Source organism: Oryzias latipes, chromosome 10 (assembly GCF_002234675.1).
Source record: "Oryzias latipes chromosome 10, ASM223467v1".
Lineage (NCBI taxonomy): Eukaryota > Metazoa > Chordata > Actinopteri > Beloniformes > Adrianichthyidae > Oryzias > Oryzias latipes.
Genome location: NC_019868.2, coordinates 3,418,692 through 3,438,175, shown reverse-complemented (window position 1 = coordinate 3,438,175; position 19,484 = coordinate 3,418,692). Strand labels below are relative to the sequence as shown.

The window sequence follows — 19,484 nt, the reverse complement described above, 5'->3', positions numbered from 1 at the left end:
GTTGCTTTGATGTTCTTTTCCAAAAAACAAGCCAGGTGGAACAAGATGCACAGAAAGTTCAGCAGTTTCTGAGTCTCCGTGTTGTTTCTTCCTCCTTGAACTCACCATTTTGTCCCACAGTCTCTTTCTGACTGTTGAATCAACAACTCTGACCTGAAGTGAGACTTCTTCTGCTTCTTGGACCACCTCCCACAAGAGTCCTCTTCATGTTCTTGAACCTGTTTTGGTGGTTCTGGGGATGTCTTCTCTGCGTGTGGATGATGGCTCTGGCTGTGCAGATTTGGGACAAAAGCAAAGTCAAAGCTGTCAAACCTTCTTTCTCATCTCTGGCTGATTTTCTCCCGATGCAACACGAGGAGTTTCTCCTTGAGAAACCCTCAGCTGCTTCTGCTTGAGGTTCTGTAGAATTGAGTTCTTCATCTGTTCTGTCAGCGGTCAAACTTGGTTCTGCAGAGTTCTTGCAAAACTTCCTTTATGATTTACTAACGTTGGGGGCGTTTTCTCCGCTGAGCAGCTGGGTTTGAACAGATCCGCATAAATCCAGATCGTCATCATGGTTAACCGTTTTAGAACATCTGGCTGCAGATGGAAGAGCCCTCCACATGTGGGCTGGTCAGTGTACACCGGTTGAACCGGGTTTGCTAGTTTGTGGCCCACAGTCCGGGTCAGAGGTCGTCACTGGGATGATGCTGTGTCTTCTCAGAGCTCCCAGGTGGTGAGCTTCACTCCGGCTCCGGAGGGAAAAGACGGATTCTCGGATCTGATCAGCATAGTGAAGCGCTTCGGACCACCGCTCTACACTCTGGTGCTGCCGTCCAAGGTGAGCCCCCTCAGAACCAGCCCGAGGTTCTGTCCACAAACCCAGAGTGAGTTTTTGTCTCCGTGTTTGTCATCCAGGTGTTCGTTGAGATGAAAAGCTCTGCTGATGCTCAGAAGCTGGTCAACTATTATTCCTCAAACAAGCTGAAGATCAACGACGACATCATCCAAGTGGCCTTCTCCAACGAGTACAAGAGCCTGCTGTAGGTGCAGGTCAGCTGGTTCTGATCCGTTTGTCACTGTGGCTGCTGAAAGTCCTGCTTTCTGCTCCCACCTGTAGGAACGTTTCATTAGCCAGGAAGTATGAAGAGGAGGAACCAACGAAGGACTCTGACCCTAAGCCCAGGTCTGGAGACCAGGACAGAAGAAGGAAAAGGACCAGAAGCAAGTCCAGGTCAAGAGGAAGATCCAGAGGTTCAAAGAGCTCCAGAACCCGGTCAAGATCCAGACAAAGATCAGAGGGAAGCAAGAAGAGCACGTCCAGATCAAGAGACAGCAAAACGTCCAGAAGTCACGGTAGAACCAGGTCCAGGTCCAAGTCCAAAGAACGCTCAGAGGGAAGAAAAAGGAGCAGAACCAGGTCCGCGTCCATAGAACAATCCAGCAACTCCTCCAGACAGAACCAGAATAAAGAGAACTCAAAAGAACCAGGTGAGGAGGTAGACCTGAAGAGCAGCGTCAGGGAGGTGGCCAAGCCCGGTTCTGGGTTGGAGGGTGGTTCTGGTGATTGACAGGTTTGACAGCAGCTTTACATTTAATCCAGAACCAACTGAGGCAGAACAAAAACCCAAATAATGGGATTGTCAGTGCTGCTCTCGGTCTCATGATCATGGAGAAACTTTAGCTGGAAAACACATTGATCTCACTCTTCTACCGTCTTCTGCTCCTCATCCTCCTCTTTGCTCAGAAACTCCTCTCACAGTGGAGCTCCAGACGATCACAGGTGACATCCAACACCAAGAACCTGCTGGTGAGGATGAGGAGGACAGGTGAGGCCTTCAAGCGGCGCTTTGATTTGAACCACAGCTACTGAGAAATGCTGAGAACGTTTGTGATGCCTCCAGCATGTCCACCGACGGGTGTGACAAGGGGATGGAGGTGATCGCAGAGGACGGGAGGATGATCAAGGATGAGGATGAAGAAATCCTGAAAGAGGGAGAGGACATGGAGGAAAGTGCTGTGGAGAACAGGACCTCTGAAGACATGTCAGCCTCATCTGAGAGAGGTACGTAGACATCACAAGTCTGAGGCTCAAAAAGAGGTTTGGAAAATCATTTTTTCAATTTACAGAAGAGGAGAAGAAAATGGAAACTGAGGATGAGGAGAAGACTTCCGCGCGAGCAGAGGAGATGGACGTGAAGGATGCAGGCGCCGAAGATCAGGAGCAGCTCATGACTGAGGAGAAAGAGGGAGAGGAGGAGAGACTGAGGGAGATAAAGGAGGAGGAGACGGTGAGGCCGCTGTCGCACGTTTACAGCTCGTTCTCCCTGCAGCATCCGTCTCCTTCCTCGTGTCTGAAAGAAAAGGACAGTTTCTGTAACCCTTGTGCTATCCTAGGCACTTTAACGTTGGAGTTGGGTCATCTAGACCCACTAGACAGTGCTCTGAACCTTGTAAGGGTGGGGTCACCTAAGATAGCACAAGGGTTAAACTGAACACGCTTTGATGAGGGGCGGTGGTGGAACAGTAGCAGCTGGAGCGGTTGTTGAAGTTCTCCTTGATGACCCTCAGGAGGAAGCTGGTTTCCCCCTGAACCTGGAGGACTGCATCACTCTGGATGAAGTTCACTCAGATGATGAAGGTAGACCTCAGAAGGCCTGAAAACCCCTGGAAGACACAGATCTTGATGCCCCGCTTGAGTTTTTGCTCCTTTGTTTCAGGTGAAGGTGACGGAGGTGAAGCGTCTCAGGTGTGTTGATGAGTCCGGTCTGATGTTCCCAAGGTTCCTCCAGGACACTGATGGTCCGCTTCTGTTGCAGCTGGAGTCCAGCAGGGTGGTGTCCTTCAGCGCCGTGCCGCAGGGCTGCACCGACGCAGAGCTCATCAAAGTCATGAAAGGCTTTGGGACGGTGGTTCGATACCTGTTGATCCGGGAGCAGCGGCAGGTGCACGTGTACCGTTTTCAGTTTGATCTCACCTTCCGAGTCCAGACTGTTGAGCCACAGAACTTCCAGATTTGATCAGAGCTTTCTGTCCTGACCCAAGAACCTGTTTCAGAGAGAAAGTTCTGGATGTTCATATTCCGAGGCTTGTTAGAAGAACACACCCCTACCGTATGAAAGCATGCTCAGGAGAAACTGTCAATCATTTTGAACATTGCATGTTTTATTGAGGCATCTGATTGGTCAGTAAATATGTTGAATGACTTAATTTCAGGAAAAAAAAGGTGGAAAAAGAGGATTTTCAAGAACATGTTGCAGAAAGGCATCAGTCAGAATGGTTATTATGACAGACAGATTGAGTCGTGGCTGATTATTTCTCTATAGAAGTCTATGGGATGTTGGCTTCTTGGAAGCAGCAGGTACTTCCTGTTTGGAACATGAAGAGGGAGGGGTCACTGAGTCCATGTCTCATATACAGTCAATCTAGATCATGTGTGTCAAACTCAAGGCCCACGGGCCAAATGTGGCCCTCCATGTCATTTTATGTGGCCCCCGAGAGCATAAAAGTTTTTACTTTCTTAAAATAAAAAATAAAATTGGTGTGTATTTATTCATATCTAGGGGGAATCTTACTTGAAATATCAGATTGGAAAACTATGCATTATGACTTAAACACTGTCCATATAACCTAACCTGACACACTCAATGAGTTATTTTACATTAAGGAGTAGTTACATTTATTTTTCATTACATTTAGTTACATGTAGAAGTTGTATCTGGCCCTTAGAAGACAGTCACTATGCTGATGTGGCCCTCTGTGAAAATGAGTTTGACCCCCCTGATCTAGATCTTAGAGAACAGGAAGAATGACCTCTGATAATAAGAAAGCTTTAAATCTGAATCTCCTGCTGAAAGAGTTTAGAAGTGTTCCGTTGCAGCAGCTGCATGGTTCACAACATGCAAACTCATCTGCAGGTCCTCGATGCTTCTCAGCTTCAGAGAGCACAAAGGATCATGGGATTGGATTATCTCCTCTTTCAGAAATGATGATTCATTGTGTTATCACTTCTAGGGGAGGCTAAAGACAGCAGTGGACCTGTTTTGTTTTTTTTAACTTTGCTGAATTTCACAGTCATTTCATTCATTTTTTCCAAATGGAAACTGGCAGAGGCCCCGTCCTCACTTGATTTTTGGCTCTTGCTCCCAGTTTAGTTTTTTGAACAGCTGTTCTCAAATGTTGCTTCTGTGGTTCTAGTTGTTCTGCTCCTCGCTCAGACTCGGACCGTTCCCGATTTCTCCTCCTCTCACCTTCGCTAACTTTAAGAGGATGAAACTAAGTCTGGATCTTTGGCTTTCGTCTGTTTCAGGCCTTGGTGGAAATGTCGAGTCCCTCCGAGGCTCAAACTGCTGCAGAGGAGCTGAACTCCAACTGCATCAGCATCAATGGCTGCCGGCTGACCGGCTCTGTGTCACAGGAAAATACCAGACTCACCGACGGGTCAGAAACCTGCTCGCCGCACCTCCTGCGTCTCTGCATTCAGCCTCTCACGCCATCGTCTCTCTGCAGGTGGGACGTTAAAGGTGACGAAGACGAGGAGAGGAGGAGTGGGCAAAGTGACAGGAGAACCTCAGAACCAGAGGAGAAGCCATCTGAGGAGGTTCATGAGAAAGACGCATCAGAGACGGAGGTTCAGGAAGGAGAGGAGACGCCAGAGACGAGTCAAGAGACTCCTTCAGACAAGACAGGAGAAAATAAAACTGAGGGGAAAGAGACCAGAGAGACTCCAGCAAACAAAACGGTGAGAGGAGGTCCTCAGAACCGGGGGGGGGGGGGGGGGGGGGGGGTCTCCAAAATCTCAGACACATGAGGAAGAAATAACAGCTTCAAATGCTCCCAAGGTTCCCGAAGAAAAGAATCCACCTGAAGATCAGGATCTCCAACAGCAAAGAGACGCCGAGAAGCTGAGCGACTCCCATGAACCTGAAGTGAGGGATCCAGAGGGATCAGATCATCCAGAAACCGCTGAACAGGTCAGAGACGAATGTCTGCAGACGTCTGCAGGTCTTTCTTTAGAGCAGACGTCAGGAACGCATCCGTTCCTGTTACCATCAGAGCTACGAAAGAAACATTTGAGCACTCCAAACCACTCGACTACACTAAAGAGGATCACAATAACGGGTTTCCATGGTAACGTCTGTGGCTCTTGGTGTGTTTACAGAATGCTGTGGCGGCGCCACCATTTGCACCTGCAGGGGGCGCCACTGAAGCAGAAAGACTTTCCAAAGCCATTGGTAAGATCAACACGCCAACATCCTGGTTCTGGGGTTCCGTTCTCTCTGTAGGCCCGTTTAACGTCCCAGCATTCATTGTGCGTCTGGAACTGTGTTGCAGGAGCTGAGTTTGTGCGTCCCGTTGTGGGTTATTACTGCAATCTGTGTCAGCTGATCTTCTCTGACGAGGACGAGGCAAAGGGGGACCACTGCCGCACGCCGGCCCACTATGCCAAATACCAGGTTGCTATGGAAACAAAGCTTCCCTTACTCTTTAAGAATTTAGTGGTGCAGCTTTTTCATTGCTTTGTTTTTCAGGAGAAGACGGGAAAAGATCCGTGGACGAGCTGAACTCAGACTGAAGATCGTCACTGCAGAACTCAAAAGAAAACGGGATGTTAAAATGATTCAAGTTGTAAAAATAAATAAATGTTCGACTGTGAGGAAACTGTTTATTCTGAAAAACATCAACACAGTTAACTGGTAAAAGAATAATCAGGACTCGAACGCAGCAGTGCCTGAACACCACATGGATCCTGTTCCAACCCCCACAGGACACTGCAGGTCCAGGCGTTAGACAGAGCCCAGTAAGGGCCAACACCGTCATAACAGCCCAAATGACGAAGTTTGAACGCACCACACTGAAGAAGTTTGTGTCCCACAAGTCAGTCAGGGGCTGCCCGGTTGCCGTGACAACACTCCTGATTAAAACTATAGCTAAATAAAAGTGAAACAGGGCGACTTCTTTCCCAGCTGCTCTCAGCCTGATGTCTTCTTGGCCTTCTCTCCTTTGGTTTGTTCCTTCTCCAGGTATTTCTGAAACAATGACATGACGACCAATCAGAAAACAGATCTTCATGGGGGGGGGGGGGGGGGTCTCTAGAACTCAACAGCTTGGCTGAGATTTTTACTGCAAATTCAGACACATTGGATTCGTTATTCAGCAGCGCCAACAGCAGCTGCTCTGCCGTCCATGTAAAGCTGCGTTCACGTTGCCCTGCAAACGCGCCTTCAAGCCACCACTTCCAATGAAAAGTCCCTCATCGCGTTTTAGACGTCTACGTTCAAAACTCACTCGTTCAACATGTTGCTACGCAATTTTTTTATCTGTTTTTAGGCTTCCATTCAAGGTGCCAGTAAGGCTGCACCTTAGGAGTCCAGATTTGCTTTCTTGAACGGACCACCAGCCTGCCTTAGAGAACAGGAAGAATGAGCTCTGCTAATAAAAGACGGGACAGCTTTAAGGAGAAGCTCCAGCTTTGACTCCACTGCATGACGTCTGTAGATTCCAGTCCTGTCATTCATCAGTCAACATTTTGGTCACATCTACAGAATCCACAGAATTAACTCTTCATCTACACAAAGTCAGTCACCTTTATGTAGAAACATTAAATAACCAACGCAACAAAACGATTGGGTCTAAAATCTATTTTGTGTTGGTTCATAATGTCATTTGTTTTTAAAAATCCACTTTTGTTTATTATCTGAGGGAATTATTTTCCATCATTAAACATGGTTTTCAATGGAAATTAGAAAAATAAAAGTAAAAAATAAATCTTTGCTGTAATTTTGAGTGTTTGACAAATTTGTTTAAAATTAATAATTGCAGTTTTTCATGAATAAAATGAAGCATCAAACAAACCAAATAGAAAAATAATAATAAATCTGATTTTGACTTTTCTCTAGTTCTTTTGCACTGCAGGTCATTACCCAAAGGGGCCCTTCCCATGAGGGCAGCTCTCCCGTGGGGGCGGCGCCCATGAGGGCAGCTCTCCCGTGGGGGCGGCGCCCATGAGGGCAGCTCTCCAGTGGGAGCGGCCCCCCTCTGCAGGTGTGCCGGCTCACCTGCAGCTTGTCGTAGTGCGCCTGGCTGCTGCAGTGCGTCTTCTTGGCCGTGTTCTCGTTGGTGTAGAACAGGAAGCAGATGCGGCAGTAATATCCCATCTTCACGTGCTCCACTCCTGGACACCAACAAAACATTGTAAACACTAGAATTCTCCGGGAACAGCAGCCGAGGAGCCACATTCTCACCGACGGGGGTCTCTGGGTCATAGGGGGGCAGCGGCAAAGCCGCCGAACTGGGCTTTGTGTCAACAGGAGGCGGAGTTTCAGTTTGTCCATTCTGATTGGTGGATGTCTCCATCTCCTCGTCCTGCTGCTGCTCCTCCCGTTTCTCCTGCAGATCAGAGTTCTGGTGACCTTTAGGTCCATCAGTGATCAGCTCCACCACGATGAAGGCTTACCTCCTCATCGATCTTCAAGTCTTCCACAGGATTCTCACAGTTTTCTTCTGTTTTTGAGTCTCCAACATCAGAGCTCTGTGCTTCCTCGTCTGCTGCTTCCTTCTGCCCCACCTCCTCCTTTTCGACCACCCCATTCTTCTCCTCTTTGGTCTCTTCCTCTTTTGTTTCCTCCTCTTTCTTCTCCACTTCTTCCTCTTCTTCCTCTCTGGCCTTCTTGGCAGGGAGCTCCTCGGAGGATTTTGGAGGCGGACTGCTGGTCCTCTTGGCTGCACACCGATGACTTCCAAGAGAAAGAGGAGATGAAGAAGAGCTGCAGCTTAGCACAGATCTGAAAACACAACTTACCCGTGTTTGAGCTGTCGGTACTTCCTGCTGACGTATACGGTCAGCCGCTTCCCGTTTAACTTCGGCGGTTTGGACTTGCAGGCCTCTGCCATCTTCTCTGCGTCCTCAGGTCTGTCCATCTCCAGAAAACACTGCAGAGCAAAACTCAGCTTTTGTCTTCTGGGTTCAGTTTAAACTCACGACAGCTGCTCCACATGAAAATAAAAAAAGTGAGACCCAGACTTGGGCCTGTTAAGGCTACATAGTGAGGCATTAGCATGAAGAGCTCAAGTGTCTAAAGCTCCAGTGTGAAAGGGTTAAGATGGTAACAGACATGGTTACTGATTCTTCTACAATGATGTACATTTTGTGCCGGCAGTTTGCTTCAGTACCTCTCTCTTGATCCGGTTCAGGAAGTACTTCTGGACCTTTCCGTACGGCTGGGCAAGTTCCAGGATCTCCTCGTCGGTGAATTTGTTGTTGGGAATCTGACCGATGTACACCACCCTGCTGGAGCCGCACTGCACACACAAAACATGAGGAAAAAAAGAAAATGTCTTGTTAGTCTAGACATTTGTCCACGTGGGAGGACAACTGTGAAGCTTCAGTTCAGGTGTTGCATAAAGATTTTGAGCATAAACATAGAAGATTTAAAACCAGGTCCAAATGGAAAACCGACTTCCAGCAGTTCTCAGGAAGGAGACGCTTTTGTTACTAAAAACCAAATGAGGGGTCGACTCCTGCAGGTGTGCTATGGGGCTGAGGGGTCATGTGACTCACCTGGATGGTGGGATAACTGAGGGAATGGCTGACCCTGACGGGCCGGCCGCACACGGACACCGTCACGTTACCATGCCCATAAAACTTGGCCATGGCTCGAGCTTCGTCCTCCGTCTGGAACTGAATGTAAGCCTGAGGAGGAAGATGAGCCACACACACACACACACACACACACACAAATAGAACCACATTAAATGCAATAAAGTCGGACAATTTCAATGTTTTAGATTTGACAAATACATCAGTCCACTCAGAATCTTTCAACTCTTTTCATTGTTTTTCTTGAACTCTTCCTGCTGGTTGTTCTGATCAGAAACAAGTTTTTTTTCTCCATTCAGACACCAAGAACTCCTCAACCAGAGTTCAGCCTGAGCCTCGTCTGATCAGAATGTATCCGTTTTTTCCCGATGACCATCTGAGGACCGGACCGAGCCAGTGTGACGGCCGGGCTCCAACCAAGTGAACTTATTGCTACGGACGCCGCCATGTTGGAGCCGGACAACACCAGTAAGCAGTGATTGGTCAAAATAAATCTGAGACATTGTTTCCATGGAAACCACAGTCAATCAGGAGAAAGCTTGTTGGAAGGCCACACCCCCAACCACTGAAAGCGGGGCTCAGAAGAATCTGTCAAACGTTCAAGGTGGGGGCCAGCGAGCACCACATTCAAGGTGGATGTGGGCATGGGCGACTATGCCCCATCTATGCCATGAGTGCCCCCTCCAAATGTGACGCCCCGCTAAAATCCACATCTGACAAAAGAAATAAAAATAACCCCACAAACAAACAAAACACACAAACAAAAAAAATCTAAATAATTCAATGAAAGACACAAAAAGAATTGAGGATGGACGGACAAACAGATGGAGAAATGTACAAACAGCAGCCTGGACAGGCACAACCCAGTGTCCTGCTTGTGCCTGTCCCAAGCCCGGTAAAGGCAGAGTGTAGTGTCAGAGAGAGCCTTCAGCATAGATCTATGGATAGATGAACTGATGTGATGACAGCAAGGGTGTCTGTGACTTTTAGGGAGGATTATGACAACCCAAACTGTCAGCACTGTCAGCCCCCCCACAATAATCTACCTGCGCCCCATAGTGGAGCAGGCTAAATCTGGGCCTACACCACATGCTTTTACTGAGGCATCTGATTGGTCAGTTTATAACTTGAATAACTTGCAATAAAGAAATAAAACTGAGGATGATGTTAAAAAACGTATCAGATAAGGAACAGTTCTGACCAATAGAATGAATAACAGCTGTTTAAAAGTTTATGGGATGTTGGCTTCTTGGAAGCAGCTCTACCTCAGGCCGCAGGTCCAGGACCAGGTGTTTGACCACCTTCCCAAATGGCTTGGCGAGCTCCAGCAGCTCGTTGACAAAGTTGTAACCTCGCCTGAAGCCCACGATGTTGACCACCCTCATCCCCTGATGAAGGAGAGAACAGATGATCACAGCTTCTTCCTCTGCACTGATGAAGATCACAGCAACACAGGCATCCAGACGAAGAACTTCTCAGAGTAAAGTCTAGCAGAAAGTTGGTCTGAACTACTGTTCTGGTCCCGACTCTCACTCAGCCAAACTGCTTCCTTATAGAACATCCCAGAAAAACCAGACCAGAACCCAAAAGGAGAGTCATTTCCATCATCTCTGGGACAGAAGCTAAAGAGTTTTCTTTCTGCTGATAAACATGAAAAATAAACAAATGGAGACGTTCATTTTCAAACAATCTGATGAAGTTTCTAAACGGTTTGTGATGCTGAACCTAACAGAGGAACAACTCATGTCCTGTTTGGGGTCTTTCAGGACCCACAGGCTCGTACCCCTTTCTTGGAGTTATCTGCAGAAAAGGACAGAAGAAGAAAGAAAGATCAGCGTTGGGCTCAGCTCATTTTCAAACTCCAGGCAGAGCTGAAGCTCCGTGACAACACAAACCTGTGGCATCCGACTCCCCGGGGGCGTCGCCCTCATCCTCTTCTAGCTCATCCAGCGTCACAAAGTCCTCCATGTTCTCCATAAAGTCCTGGTCCAGCTGGAGAGACCAGAAGTGTCAGTGAAGCCATGCTCCCCCAGAAGACCACAGCTCATCGTTTGAGGTAAATGATCAAATATGTGTCATGTTCAGTCACATTTAGTGTTCACCTAAGTTTACCTGCTTCCTCAACAAGGCATGATTGGACAAATGTTTGTTAAGCTGCTTGGCAGCCATTTTGAATGTTCAGCTTTTTTAAAGGGTGTTAGTTGAGGTTAACCGCTGCTTTCCTTCTGCAGTGGTTTGAACCAACAGGGGCGAGGCTATACAAGCAGAGGTGTTTGCTGCGTTTCAAAAGGTGAAAATAAAAGGCTTTAACTCCAGACACAAACAAAGACTCAGACTGGTCACTTCAGCCGCTCTGTTCCAGTGTTGACAGGTGAAGATGAGGAACATCAGCGAAAGGCTTTCAGGGACTCCTTAAAGCAGATCTTACCTCCTCTGCAGGTACGTCTCCCTCCATCGTGTTGCCGCTCTCCACGGCTTCCTCTTTGAGCTCGGATTCCTCCAATGAGGTTTCTGCTGCTCCTTCTGGCTCCACCTCCTGCTTGGCCTCAGGCTCCGCCTCCTCCACAGGTGTGACGTCATCAGGAACCTGTGTGTTTGCAGTGTTTTCAGTCAAGGTTGTTCAGTGTCTTGAGCCTCCATTTGCTCCTCACCTCTTGCTCTTCATCTGTTTTAACATCCTTCACCACCGTTTCCTTCTCAGAGTCTTCCTCCTTTGGATCTTTATCAGATGCATGGTCTTCCTCTTCATCCTCTGCTCCCTGCACCACTCCTGTGACCTCCTCCTCCTCCTCCGCCGCCTTTTCTTTGTCCCCCTCCTCCTCCTCTTTCTTCTTCTCCTCCCTACTCCTGGATGTGGACTTGGAGGAGGCGGTTCTGGAGGCGCTCTTGGCTGCAGGGCTTGAGGACCTCTCACGTGTTCTGCTCCTCCTGCGGGTGGAGGTTTCTTCTGCAGAGCCGCTCTGTCTGCGGTTCACACTGAGAAACACGGAGGACCGAGCGGATAAGTCACGGCTGCAGAACGCTCGAATGCGCCTGCGGGCAGGTTGTCACGGTAACAGAGGGACTCACTTGAGGGTTTTGTATTTGGTGCAGATGTTGAGGCGGATCAGGCGTCCTCTGATGGTGAGGGGGTTCACGCTGTAATACTTGACCAGCATCTCTGCGTCCTCCACAGTTCCCAGCTGGACAAAAGCCTGCACACAACACAATGAGGATCACCGACACAGAAGATACTTTAGGGCTGTAACTCCAGTGAGAAACAGGAAGGCACTGCTAACAGTCTCCTGGTGTCAGAGAAGACCAACGCTGAGCTGGCTTCAGTGAAAAGTGATGCTGCATCCCAACATTATCTGAAGGTTTCTGTGTGTAGGTAAAGTGAAAGTACGTCACTGAACACATTCAGAGCATCTTCAGCTTGAATGGAGCTTCTGCTTATTCTGACTAATTCAACATGAAGTTCAAACTAGAGTATTTCCAGCAGAGTTTAGAGACATGGACAGACAGAGGTTGATGTGAGAATCTGCTGAGCGGATCAAAGTGTCTGTCCACTATTATAAATGCACTTTTTTCAAGCAATGACTCCAAAGCAATGATCCCAAAAGGCGACTAGAAAAGAATATTACTGTGGCGATTCTTTAGAACAGAATTCCACATTTGTGTTCATTTTATTTTGACTTTTTCAGTCCATTCATCTAAATCCCTGAACTGATTTGACAGATGACAGATTTTCTGCAGTCATGTTTTAAAAATCTAATGAAGAGGAAGTGATGCTGTGAAGAAATGTACCTGGTCGGTTAAGAAGAGGTGCTTGTCCACAGTTCCGAAACGTCCAGCGATGGTCAGCAGCTCCCTCTTCTTCTCCTCCTCTCTGGGGAGGTTGGAGAAGAAGACCACTTTGCTGCCGTGGCTTTTGACATCCCTCATGGGTCGGTCGCCCATCCCCTCAGACATCTGGGGGTCTTTCTGAGGGCACAACAGAAACACAAGTCAGGGTCTGACCGAACACAGCCCCCTGATGCAGCAGAAAGAGGGTGGTACCTCGATAAACATCAGCCTCTGGGACAGGTAGAACGTGATGGGCTTGCCATACAGAGACGCCGTGTGCTGCTTGTAGTAGTTGACCATGTCCAGAGCTTCTTCATGAGAGCTCATCTCTAGGAAGGCCTGTGGTGGAGACAGAGGAGACACCACTGAGGGGCAGCACAACAGGACCCAGTTCTGGATCAGTCTCAAAGAGTTTCCAGATGATAGTCTTCACCCGTCATCTAAAATCTTGAAATGAAAGAAGTTACTTTCCTAACGAAGTGAGCTAAGAGATGAAAATAAAATGTTTTTGCACTTCAACATGGCGGCATTTGAATTGGGGAAAAAAAGGTGATGGAATGGACTTAAGCTGGACTCGGGGTGAGTGACATCACACTCAACCCGTCCGGTTCTCATACTCAGTCAAGGGGACAACACTGTGATCATTGGATGAAGAGAAAATGCCACAACAACTTGTGCTGAACTAATCCACACTTGAACTTTTAAAGTTGTTTGTAATTAAAAGCTGAAAGAGAGTCCATTTTAGGTGTACTTTCACGATCATAAGGCTCACTTCAAAGTCTCAAATGTTCTTCAAAATGTCCAAAGTACCAATAGTGCGGTGCGCCTAATGTGTTGTGTGACTGCGGTGAAGAGGTCGTAGGAGAGGACAGCATGAGAACGGTGAGGAGGGAAGTGAGGACGTGAAAGAAGACACCCCCCAAACAGTACAAAGGTGCAGGTATGTTCATCATGCAGAACAATGCCGCCTGCAAAGAGACGCGCTTGTGAAGCACAGTTTAAACTGCAAGCTATCAGAACGTGGGAATAGAGGAGCTGCCAGAGAATTCAAGATGAATGAATCCATGGTTCACAAATGGAGGAAGCAGGAAAACAAACTCTGACAAGTCAAGAGGACGCAGTTGAGTTTACATGGAAACAAGGCGAGGTGGAAGATCGACTGGAGCGATGGATTCACCATCAGAGAACAGCTGGGAGAAGCGTCTCCACAGCCACCATTGGACTGAAGGCAGCAACGTTTGCAGAGGAAATGATAAGTGAACATTTGCTGAGAGGTCCGTCTCTGTTTTCGTTTTATGAAACGCCGTCATCTTTCCATCCGGGCGAGGATGACGGTGCCGCAGGGACTTCCAGCAGATTACAATGAAAAGCTGTTCATCTTCCTCTCATACTGCCGTGAAAAGATTGCAGAATTATACCTCCAGCCCAGCCACATCACCAACCTGGACGTGGTGCTGATCACCTTTGACATTCCAGTGAGTCACACTGTTGAATGGTGGACAGTTTTACTAAGACTGGGAGGCAGCACCGGGCGAGTTACGCCACACGATGTGAATGGACTGTAGAAGCTAACGCGTCTGCTTGCTCTGCTTTCAAAGTGCAGAAAAGCCGGCATCCTTCATGAGGAGCCGCACGGCAACAAGACGGACTCTGACGATGACGGAAGGGAAGCTGGCGTGTTTAATAGAAATTTAGCTCAGCTGTTCAATTCAAATGTAGAAGATGAGGACTGATGGATTTTTGGATGCTGATTGATGACAGAAAAAATAACTCAGTTTTGCTCCCCCTGTCTTTTTTAAACACACACTAGGTGTGTGTTTACGTGCCTGGTGCCCCTTTTGCATGTGTTAAAAATGGCAAATTCACCCATAACGGAGGCCGGTTTAGCTCGTGCTGGTTTGCGGTGCCTTCCATCCGTGAAACCCAGGTTCAACTCCGGGGTGCTCCCTGTTCCCTTCTCTACTTCTATGCCGGTCCCAAACCCGGTTGCTTTGAGAGGGTTGCGTCAGGAAGGGCATCCGGCGTAAAACATTGCCAAGTTTCCCATGCGACTCGTTCGCTGTGGCGACCCCAGATGGGAAAAGCCGAAAGAGAAACAACAACCCATAACGGAGGCCGCGCCCTATACCCCAGTGCACCCTATGATGGTGAAAATACAGCAGTCAAATGTTGAGTCAGTCAGAGCTCACCCACGGGCGTCATGGGTGGAGCAGAGCCTGTGATCTCACCTTGTTCTTGAGGACCAGGTGCTCCCTGAGGCGGCCGAACGGCTCGGTGAAGGCGAACAGAGTCTTGTTGCTCAGAGGCTTCCGCTCATATTTCACCACCACCACTCTGCTCCTCATCTGGAGACACGGCGTTCACCCTCAGTCGCTGCTGAATGACAACCTGCAGCACAGCCAGCTCACACTCACCATATTCAGACCCATCTTGTGTCCTGGCAGGCCGGGGCCTCCACCTCCTCCTGACGAGGAAACGCACAATGTCAGAACACAAACGGCCAACAGTGAGCACAACCACACCAGGCAGTGACGTGAGGTAAAGTCCAGTAGCAATGAGAAGTCCAAGTGGCTGCACAGGTCTGATGCAGAATCACTGCCCCCCCCCACAGACAGCAGTCACAAATGCAAGAAATGTTTCTGTTGTGCAACTGAGGTTAGTTTAAAAACTTCTCAACAGGGATTACATCCAACAATGAGAAATATATTTTTATCATGTTCCCTGCTGTTAAGTTTTTCAAATGAAGTGGATGAAAAAGTCTTAAAAAGTTTCTCCACAGATCAAGATTTATCAGTATTTATAGATTTATCTTTATTAGAGCTGAAATGATTAATTTGAACAACAATTTAATTCATAAACCTGGAACTGAACAGTGAAGTTTTCCAGATTCTTGGATTTCTTCCAGATCATCAAGTGGAAATTAAATGTGTGTCCAAACAAACAAGTAAACTAGAATGAATGTCAAATCCATTCACATGTTAGTTTCCTAAAGTTCACCACTGATGTTTTTCCACATCCAAAGAATCCAAAGAGAACATTCTAGACACTGGATGGTCACATGACTTTATTCAAAGTCTGTCCACACATTGGACTGTGATGATGGACTGATCAGTTTTTTTGCTGTGATGCACTTGGTTGTTTTTACGTTAAAGTAAAATTAACCTACCATGTCTCAATCTAAATGGTATTTTCCAAAATTGATATATTTTATATATATTTTGAAACGATTTTTCAATGATACAAGTCAATTTGATTAACAGCTTGTCTCAGACAGAAGGATCTGGTTGGTTCCTAGGAATAGAAACAGATTCATCGTTGCAGCCCTAATCTTTACTTTTATCATCTTCAGGGTTTTTTATTTGCTGTCATGTTGGAGACGGTTATATTTTTATGTTTTATCTTACAGGTTCAATTATCTTGAATCTAAATTCTCAGCAGCAAAGATGAACTGCATGTTAGTTTTAAAGCAGGTGCTTTACTGAGTCTCACCCCAGCTGGAGGACATCCCTGCCGAAGACATGGGGGCCGGTCCCAGCAGCCCAGCGGACAGGTTGGGGGTGTCCCTGCGGCCCCTGGAAAACAATGAGTCCCCTTATCTTAGCTTTGACTCCACATCAATCTTCAGAAACCTGCAGATTCGTTAAAGCCCCACTTGATCATCTTTTGATCTATTATAAAGCGTTCCCACTGGTCCTTTAACTACGCTGTAACATGTATAGTTTTCTAGAACATAGTTTCTGCAGAGCGGCAGGAGTTTATCAAGAACTTTGCCTCTGACTTGTGGACTGTTGGAGCATGAGCTCATTCCCCATCATGCCTTTGTTTACACGCTCTCCTGCAGCCTCACAACGCCAACCAAACCTAATCAATAAAACAAAAATGGTGAGCGATATCAGAGCTATGCAGCCGGAAAGCTTTGATCCAGATTCCAGCTCAGACAAAGTGGATGCATCTGAATGCAGCAGAGCAGGGAGCTAGAGGCCTGCCGACTGTAGTTTGTGCGTCACAACTACAAGCTTTTTCTAACTGGGTTTTTCATCTGCTCCTGATTTGGATAACGAACAACTAACGCATTTTTAATCTTGATTTTATTTCTATATGCCCTCCCCCTCATCGAACAATGCCACAAAAACACCAACAACAGAATTTTCATTGGAGCGGGTCTTTAAAGGGAAGACAGCAGAATAAACAGAGCTCACCCTCTGCCTGGAGACAAGCTGGGGTCCCAGTCTGGATACCTTCATTTCAAAAAAAGAAACATCTTGTTAGGACATTTCCTTACAGAAGAGGCAAACACAAAGCTGCATGTCTAAAGAAGGAGATGAGGCCCAAAGAAAACTGCAATCATATCAATATTTTGAAGAGGAAATTGAGCGAAAAACAACCAAACTGCTCTGAACATTTCATTAAATACACCACAGAAAAATAACACTAACTATTAAAACATCAAACAAATCAGAAACATCAACACCACTAAGGGGTGTCAGCATGTCAGAAAAGCTCAACTTTTCAGGAAAAATAATGACTTCATTCAGGTGAGGTTTGGTTCCAGGAGCTGCACACTCACATGTCCAGAAGCAGGCGTCGGTTCTCAGCATGTCGGAGGCCGCAAACGTGCTGGTTCCACTCCTGTAGGTCAAAGCAGAATTACTGACACACACTCAGCAGGAATGCCACCACAGAGCGCTGCTCTCTGCTCTCCAACTGTCAGCTAGAAAACAATCCAAACTCAGAAAAGTAGGTTTCAATTTCACAGCTCTGCTGAAAAAGACAGCGTGATGGAAGCTGACTGAAGTTTAGTGTCTTCATACAAAGTGAAATTTTTCCTGACTGCTGAAAGGAGAAAATGACTGGCATGTTGGTAAAAAGCCAAATGGCACTGATCTTTGGCGCTAAGATTAAAGAAAAGCCTGTCATAACTGAGACTGACAGCTCCTAAACAAATGAGGAGCTTTAAGCTCCGAGTGCTGCAGGTCACAGCGAGCTCATCAAGGCTGCCCGAACTTTCTGTCTGCCCTGAACTCTGCAGACTCAAGAGGACGAGAGGAAGCTGTCAACCTCAACTGAACAAGACAGGAAACAGGAGAGCGACAGCTGAACTACAGGTTCTGACTGGCAAATGCTGAAAACTTCAGGGTCAGAGTCAGAAAATGAAAGCTCGTCCTGAAAAGCGAATTAAATCAGAATTTCTATGAAGAAACCTGGAGCTCCAGCTGCTGGGAAAATGAGGATGATAAGCAGCCAAGGCTGAAGCTGAGCTCAAGTGTCTGCACTGAAACATTTACGAGTAGAGAAGAGGAAGCGGACTGGACGTACTCACCATGGTGGAATGAACATCAAAGTCACAAAGAGAGCACACATGGGGGAACATGGAGGGCATGACTCCCAAGAAGTCTTGGACTTTTCCGACTGACGGAGAGCCGATCCTCCTCTGCATAAAGATGGAGTCAGACTGCGATGGCCCCATGTCCAGCCCACCGTAGGAGGTTTGATGGGAAAGTTCAGGGTAAGGCCTGTCTCCTCTCCCACCCCCACCACTGTTGAAACTGGACCCGAGGCCCCGGCCTGTGGGCATGTTCTGCATGGAACTGTACCCAAAGTCTGCAGAGGGCTTGGACCGGGCCGGGCCCTCACCCATGGAGGGGCCGCCCATCCTCCCCATGCGGCCTTCTTCCCAGCTATCCCTTCCTCCTTGAAACGCAGCCTCAGAGGACATGGAGGACACTGCCCGCCGCTCTCCTGCCTCCCCTTTGCGACTCTTGAGCTGCATTAGAATGCGAGGCAGCGTCTCCACACTGATTTCGTCTTCTGGGATCTCAGCAAGGGCGTCCAGGTCGGAGGGCGATAGCCCCAAGCTGGCAAAGAGCTTCATGGTGCTGCCAAGATTGTTGCCACCACCCCGCCGGGGCATCTGGGGACTGCCGTCCGGATGCTCCACCCCACTCATTCCCACACCAGAGGACATGCCCCCCATCGGCCGCCCTGAACGCTGCTCATTCATGTTGAAGTTCAAGGTCTCTGCTGCAGCCAGGAGCCCACGACCCACAGAGAACTGTTTCTGACTGCCGTCTGACTGAGACATTACATCAGCAGGGGCGCTGCTCTCTGAGGCAGAGAAAAGGAGCCAAGCAGGTGGAAAAATGGGGTCTAAAGAAAGGTGGAGGGGGTAACGTCAATTAATGTCTTGCTTAAATGATAAAAAATTGGGCAAAGTGAAGTCGAACTCCTCTTGTCCGTTGAAGAACGTCTTATTTCTGCTGAAACACAATGAGGCAGAGACAAGCTTCAAACAAAAGGTCCACTGACAGCAGGTAGGGAGGCCACGAGCCACGTGACCCGGGCCACCTGAGCTGGACTGGAGTGGCTGGGATTTCTGCACAGTCAACATGAGGAACATTTAACAAGGGATGAGACAGAAAGGCCATTGCAGACCGGGAAGGAACAAGAGATGAACTTATGAGAGAGACAGATTGATGGAGCCATTTTCGAGGACAGACAAGCCGGAGAAAGAAACGCATGTCTATGGCTGTAGACGCTGTCTAAAGACAGGCAAAGACCAAACACGGCACAGATTTCACGCAGAAGCTGCAGGAAACCTGACCGTCTGGTTCCAAGTGTTAGTTCAACGGAGAACAGGCAACTGCTATGCTAACTGCGCTAACTGTGGCAGATATTATGAGTAAAGAAGCGGGGTGAATGTTGCTTTCACCGCAATTCATTGACAAACTATGAGTTTGCTTGGAAAAGCGTGTGTTTTAATTAAAGTTTTAAAGTTCTTCGTTAAGTTAATAATACCCGCAGTGAAAGCTAGACCACCTATCCGTAAACCGAAACCAATTGTTGTCTACCGAGCTATAAAGCGCGAATTAGAGAAGTCAAAGTCCGCGTGTTGTGTTCTTTACAAAAGTGCATCAAGCAAATGAAATATTCGTATCAAATATCGCTCAAAAATACAGTTTTCTCGTAGATTTAGGGGCTCTTACCCTGTATTTTTCCGGCTGCGTAATATGCTAGCAGCTGTTGATGAAAAACTCAGCAAGTAACGCGACGTGATCCCAAAGTCTCGCGATATTTTGTTTTT

At 47.6% G+C, this 19,484-nt stretch overlaps 2 protein-coding genes across 7 annotated transcripts in view; one reads left to right on the top strand and one right to left on the bottom strand.

Annotated features, from left to right (window-relative positions):
- Positions 1-5,631, top strand: part of LOC101164538 (matrin-3) — a 17,695-nt gene extending 12,064 nt beyond the window's left edge. For 4 of the 5 annotated variants that reach the window (XM_023959521.1, XM_023959524.1, XM_023959520.1 and 1 more), the window contains 15 exons: positions 704-820; positions 898-1,022; positions 1,100-1,470; positions 1,727-1,808; positions 1,884-2,044; positions 2,110-2,270; positions 2,551-2,620; positions 2,700-2,728; positions 2,799-2,924; positions 4,289-4,419; positions 4,489-4,720; positions 4,821-4,952; positions 5,141-5,213; positions 5,314-5,435; positions 5,511-5,631. In XM_023959521.1, coding sequence (XP_023815289.1) covers positions 704-820; positions 898-1,022; positions 1,100-1,470; positions 1,727-1,808; positions 1,884-2,044; positions 2,110-2,270; positions 2,551-2,620; positions 2,700-2,728; positions 2,799-2,924; positions 4,289-4,419; positions 4,489-4,720; positions 4,821-4,952; positions 5,141-5,213; positions 5,314-5,435; positions 5,511-5,543 — 1,965 coding nt within the window. In that variant the 3' untranslated portion in view covers positions 5,544-5,631. Of the gene's footprint in view, positions 1-703; positions 821-897; positions 1,023-1,099; positions 1,471-1,726; positions 1,809-1,880; positions 2,045-2,109; positions 2,271-2,550; positions 2,621-2,699; positions 2,729-2,798; positions 2,925-4,288; positions 4,420-4,488; positions 4,721-4,820; positions 4,953-5,140; positions 5,214-5,313; positions 5,436-5,510 lie in introns of all 5 variants that reach the window. The other variant, XM_023959523.1, reaches the window with a different exon arrangement.
- On the bottom strand, positions 5,628-19,484 carry LOC101164288 (matrin-3). 2 transcript variants are annotated; one of them, XM_011473155.3, is made up of 22 exons: positions 19,387-19,484; positions 17,724-18,657; positions 16,971-17,032; positions 16,603-16,641; positions 15,893-15,975; positions 14,818-14,867; positions 14,632-14,748; positions 12,617-12,742; positions 12,365-12,541; positions 11,648-11,772; positions 11,230-11,554; positions 11,007-11,165; positions 10,474-10,570; positions 10,362-10,378; positions 9,844-9,966; positions 8,540-8,671; positions 8,152-8,280; positions 7,781-7,911; positions 7,436-7,715; positions 7,224-7,368; positions 7,038-7,153; positions 5,628-6,008 (listed from the first exon to the last, which is right to left on the bottom strand). In XM_011473155.3, exons 2-22 carry the CDS (start codon positions 18,483-18,485, stop codon positions 5,952-5,954), a joined length of 3,252 nt encoding a protein of 1,083 aa, XP_011471457.1. In that variant the 5' UTR covers positions 18,486-18,657; positions 19,387-19,484; the 3' UTR covers positions 5,628-5,951. The 2 variants fall into 2 exon arrangements, with proteins under 2 accessions (XP_011471457.1, XP_020557406.1); XM_020701747.2 differs by having other exon boundaries at positions 17,724-18,660; positions 19,387-19,479.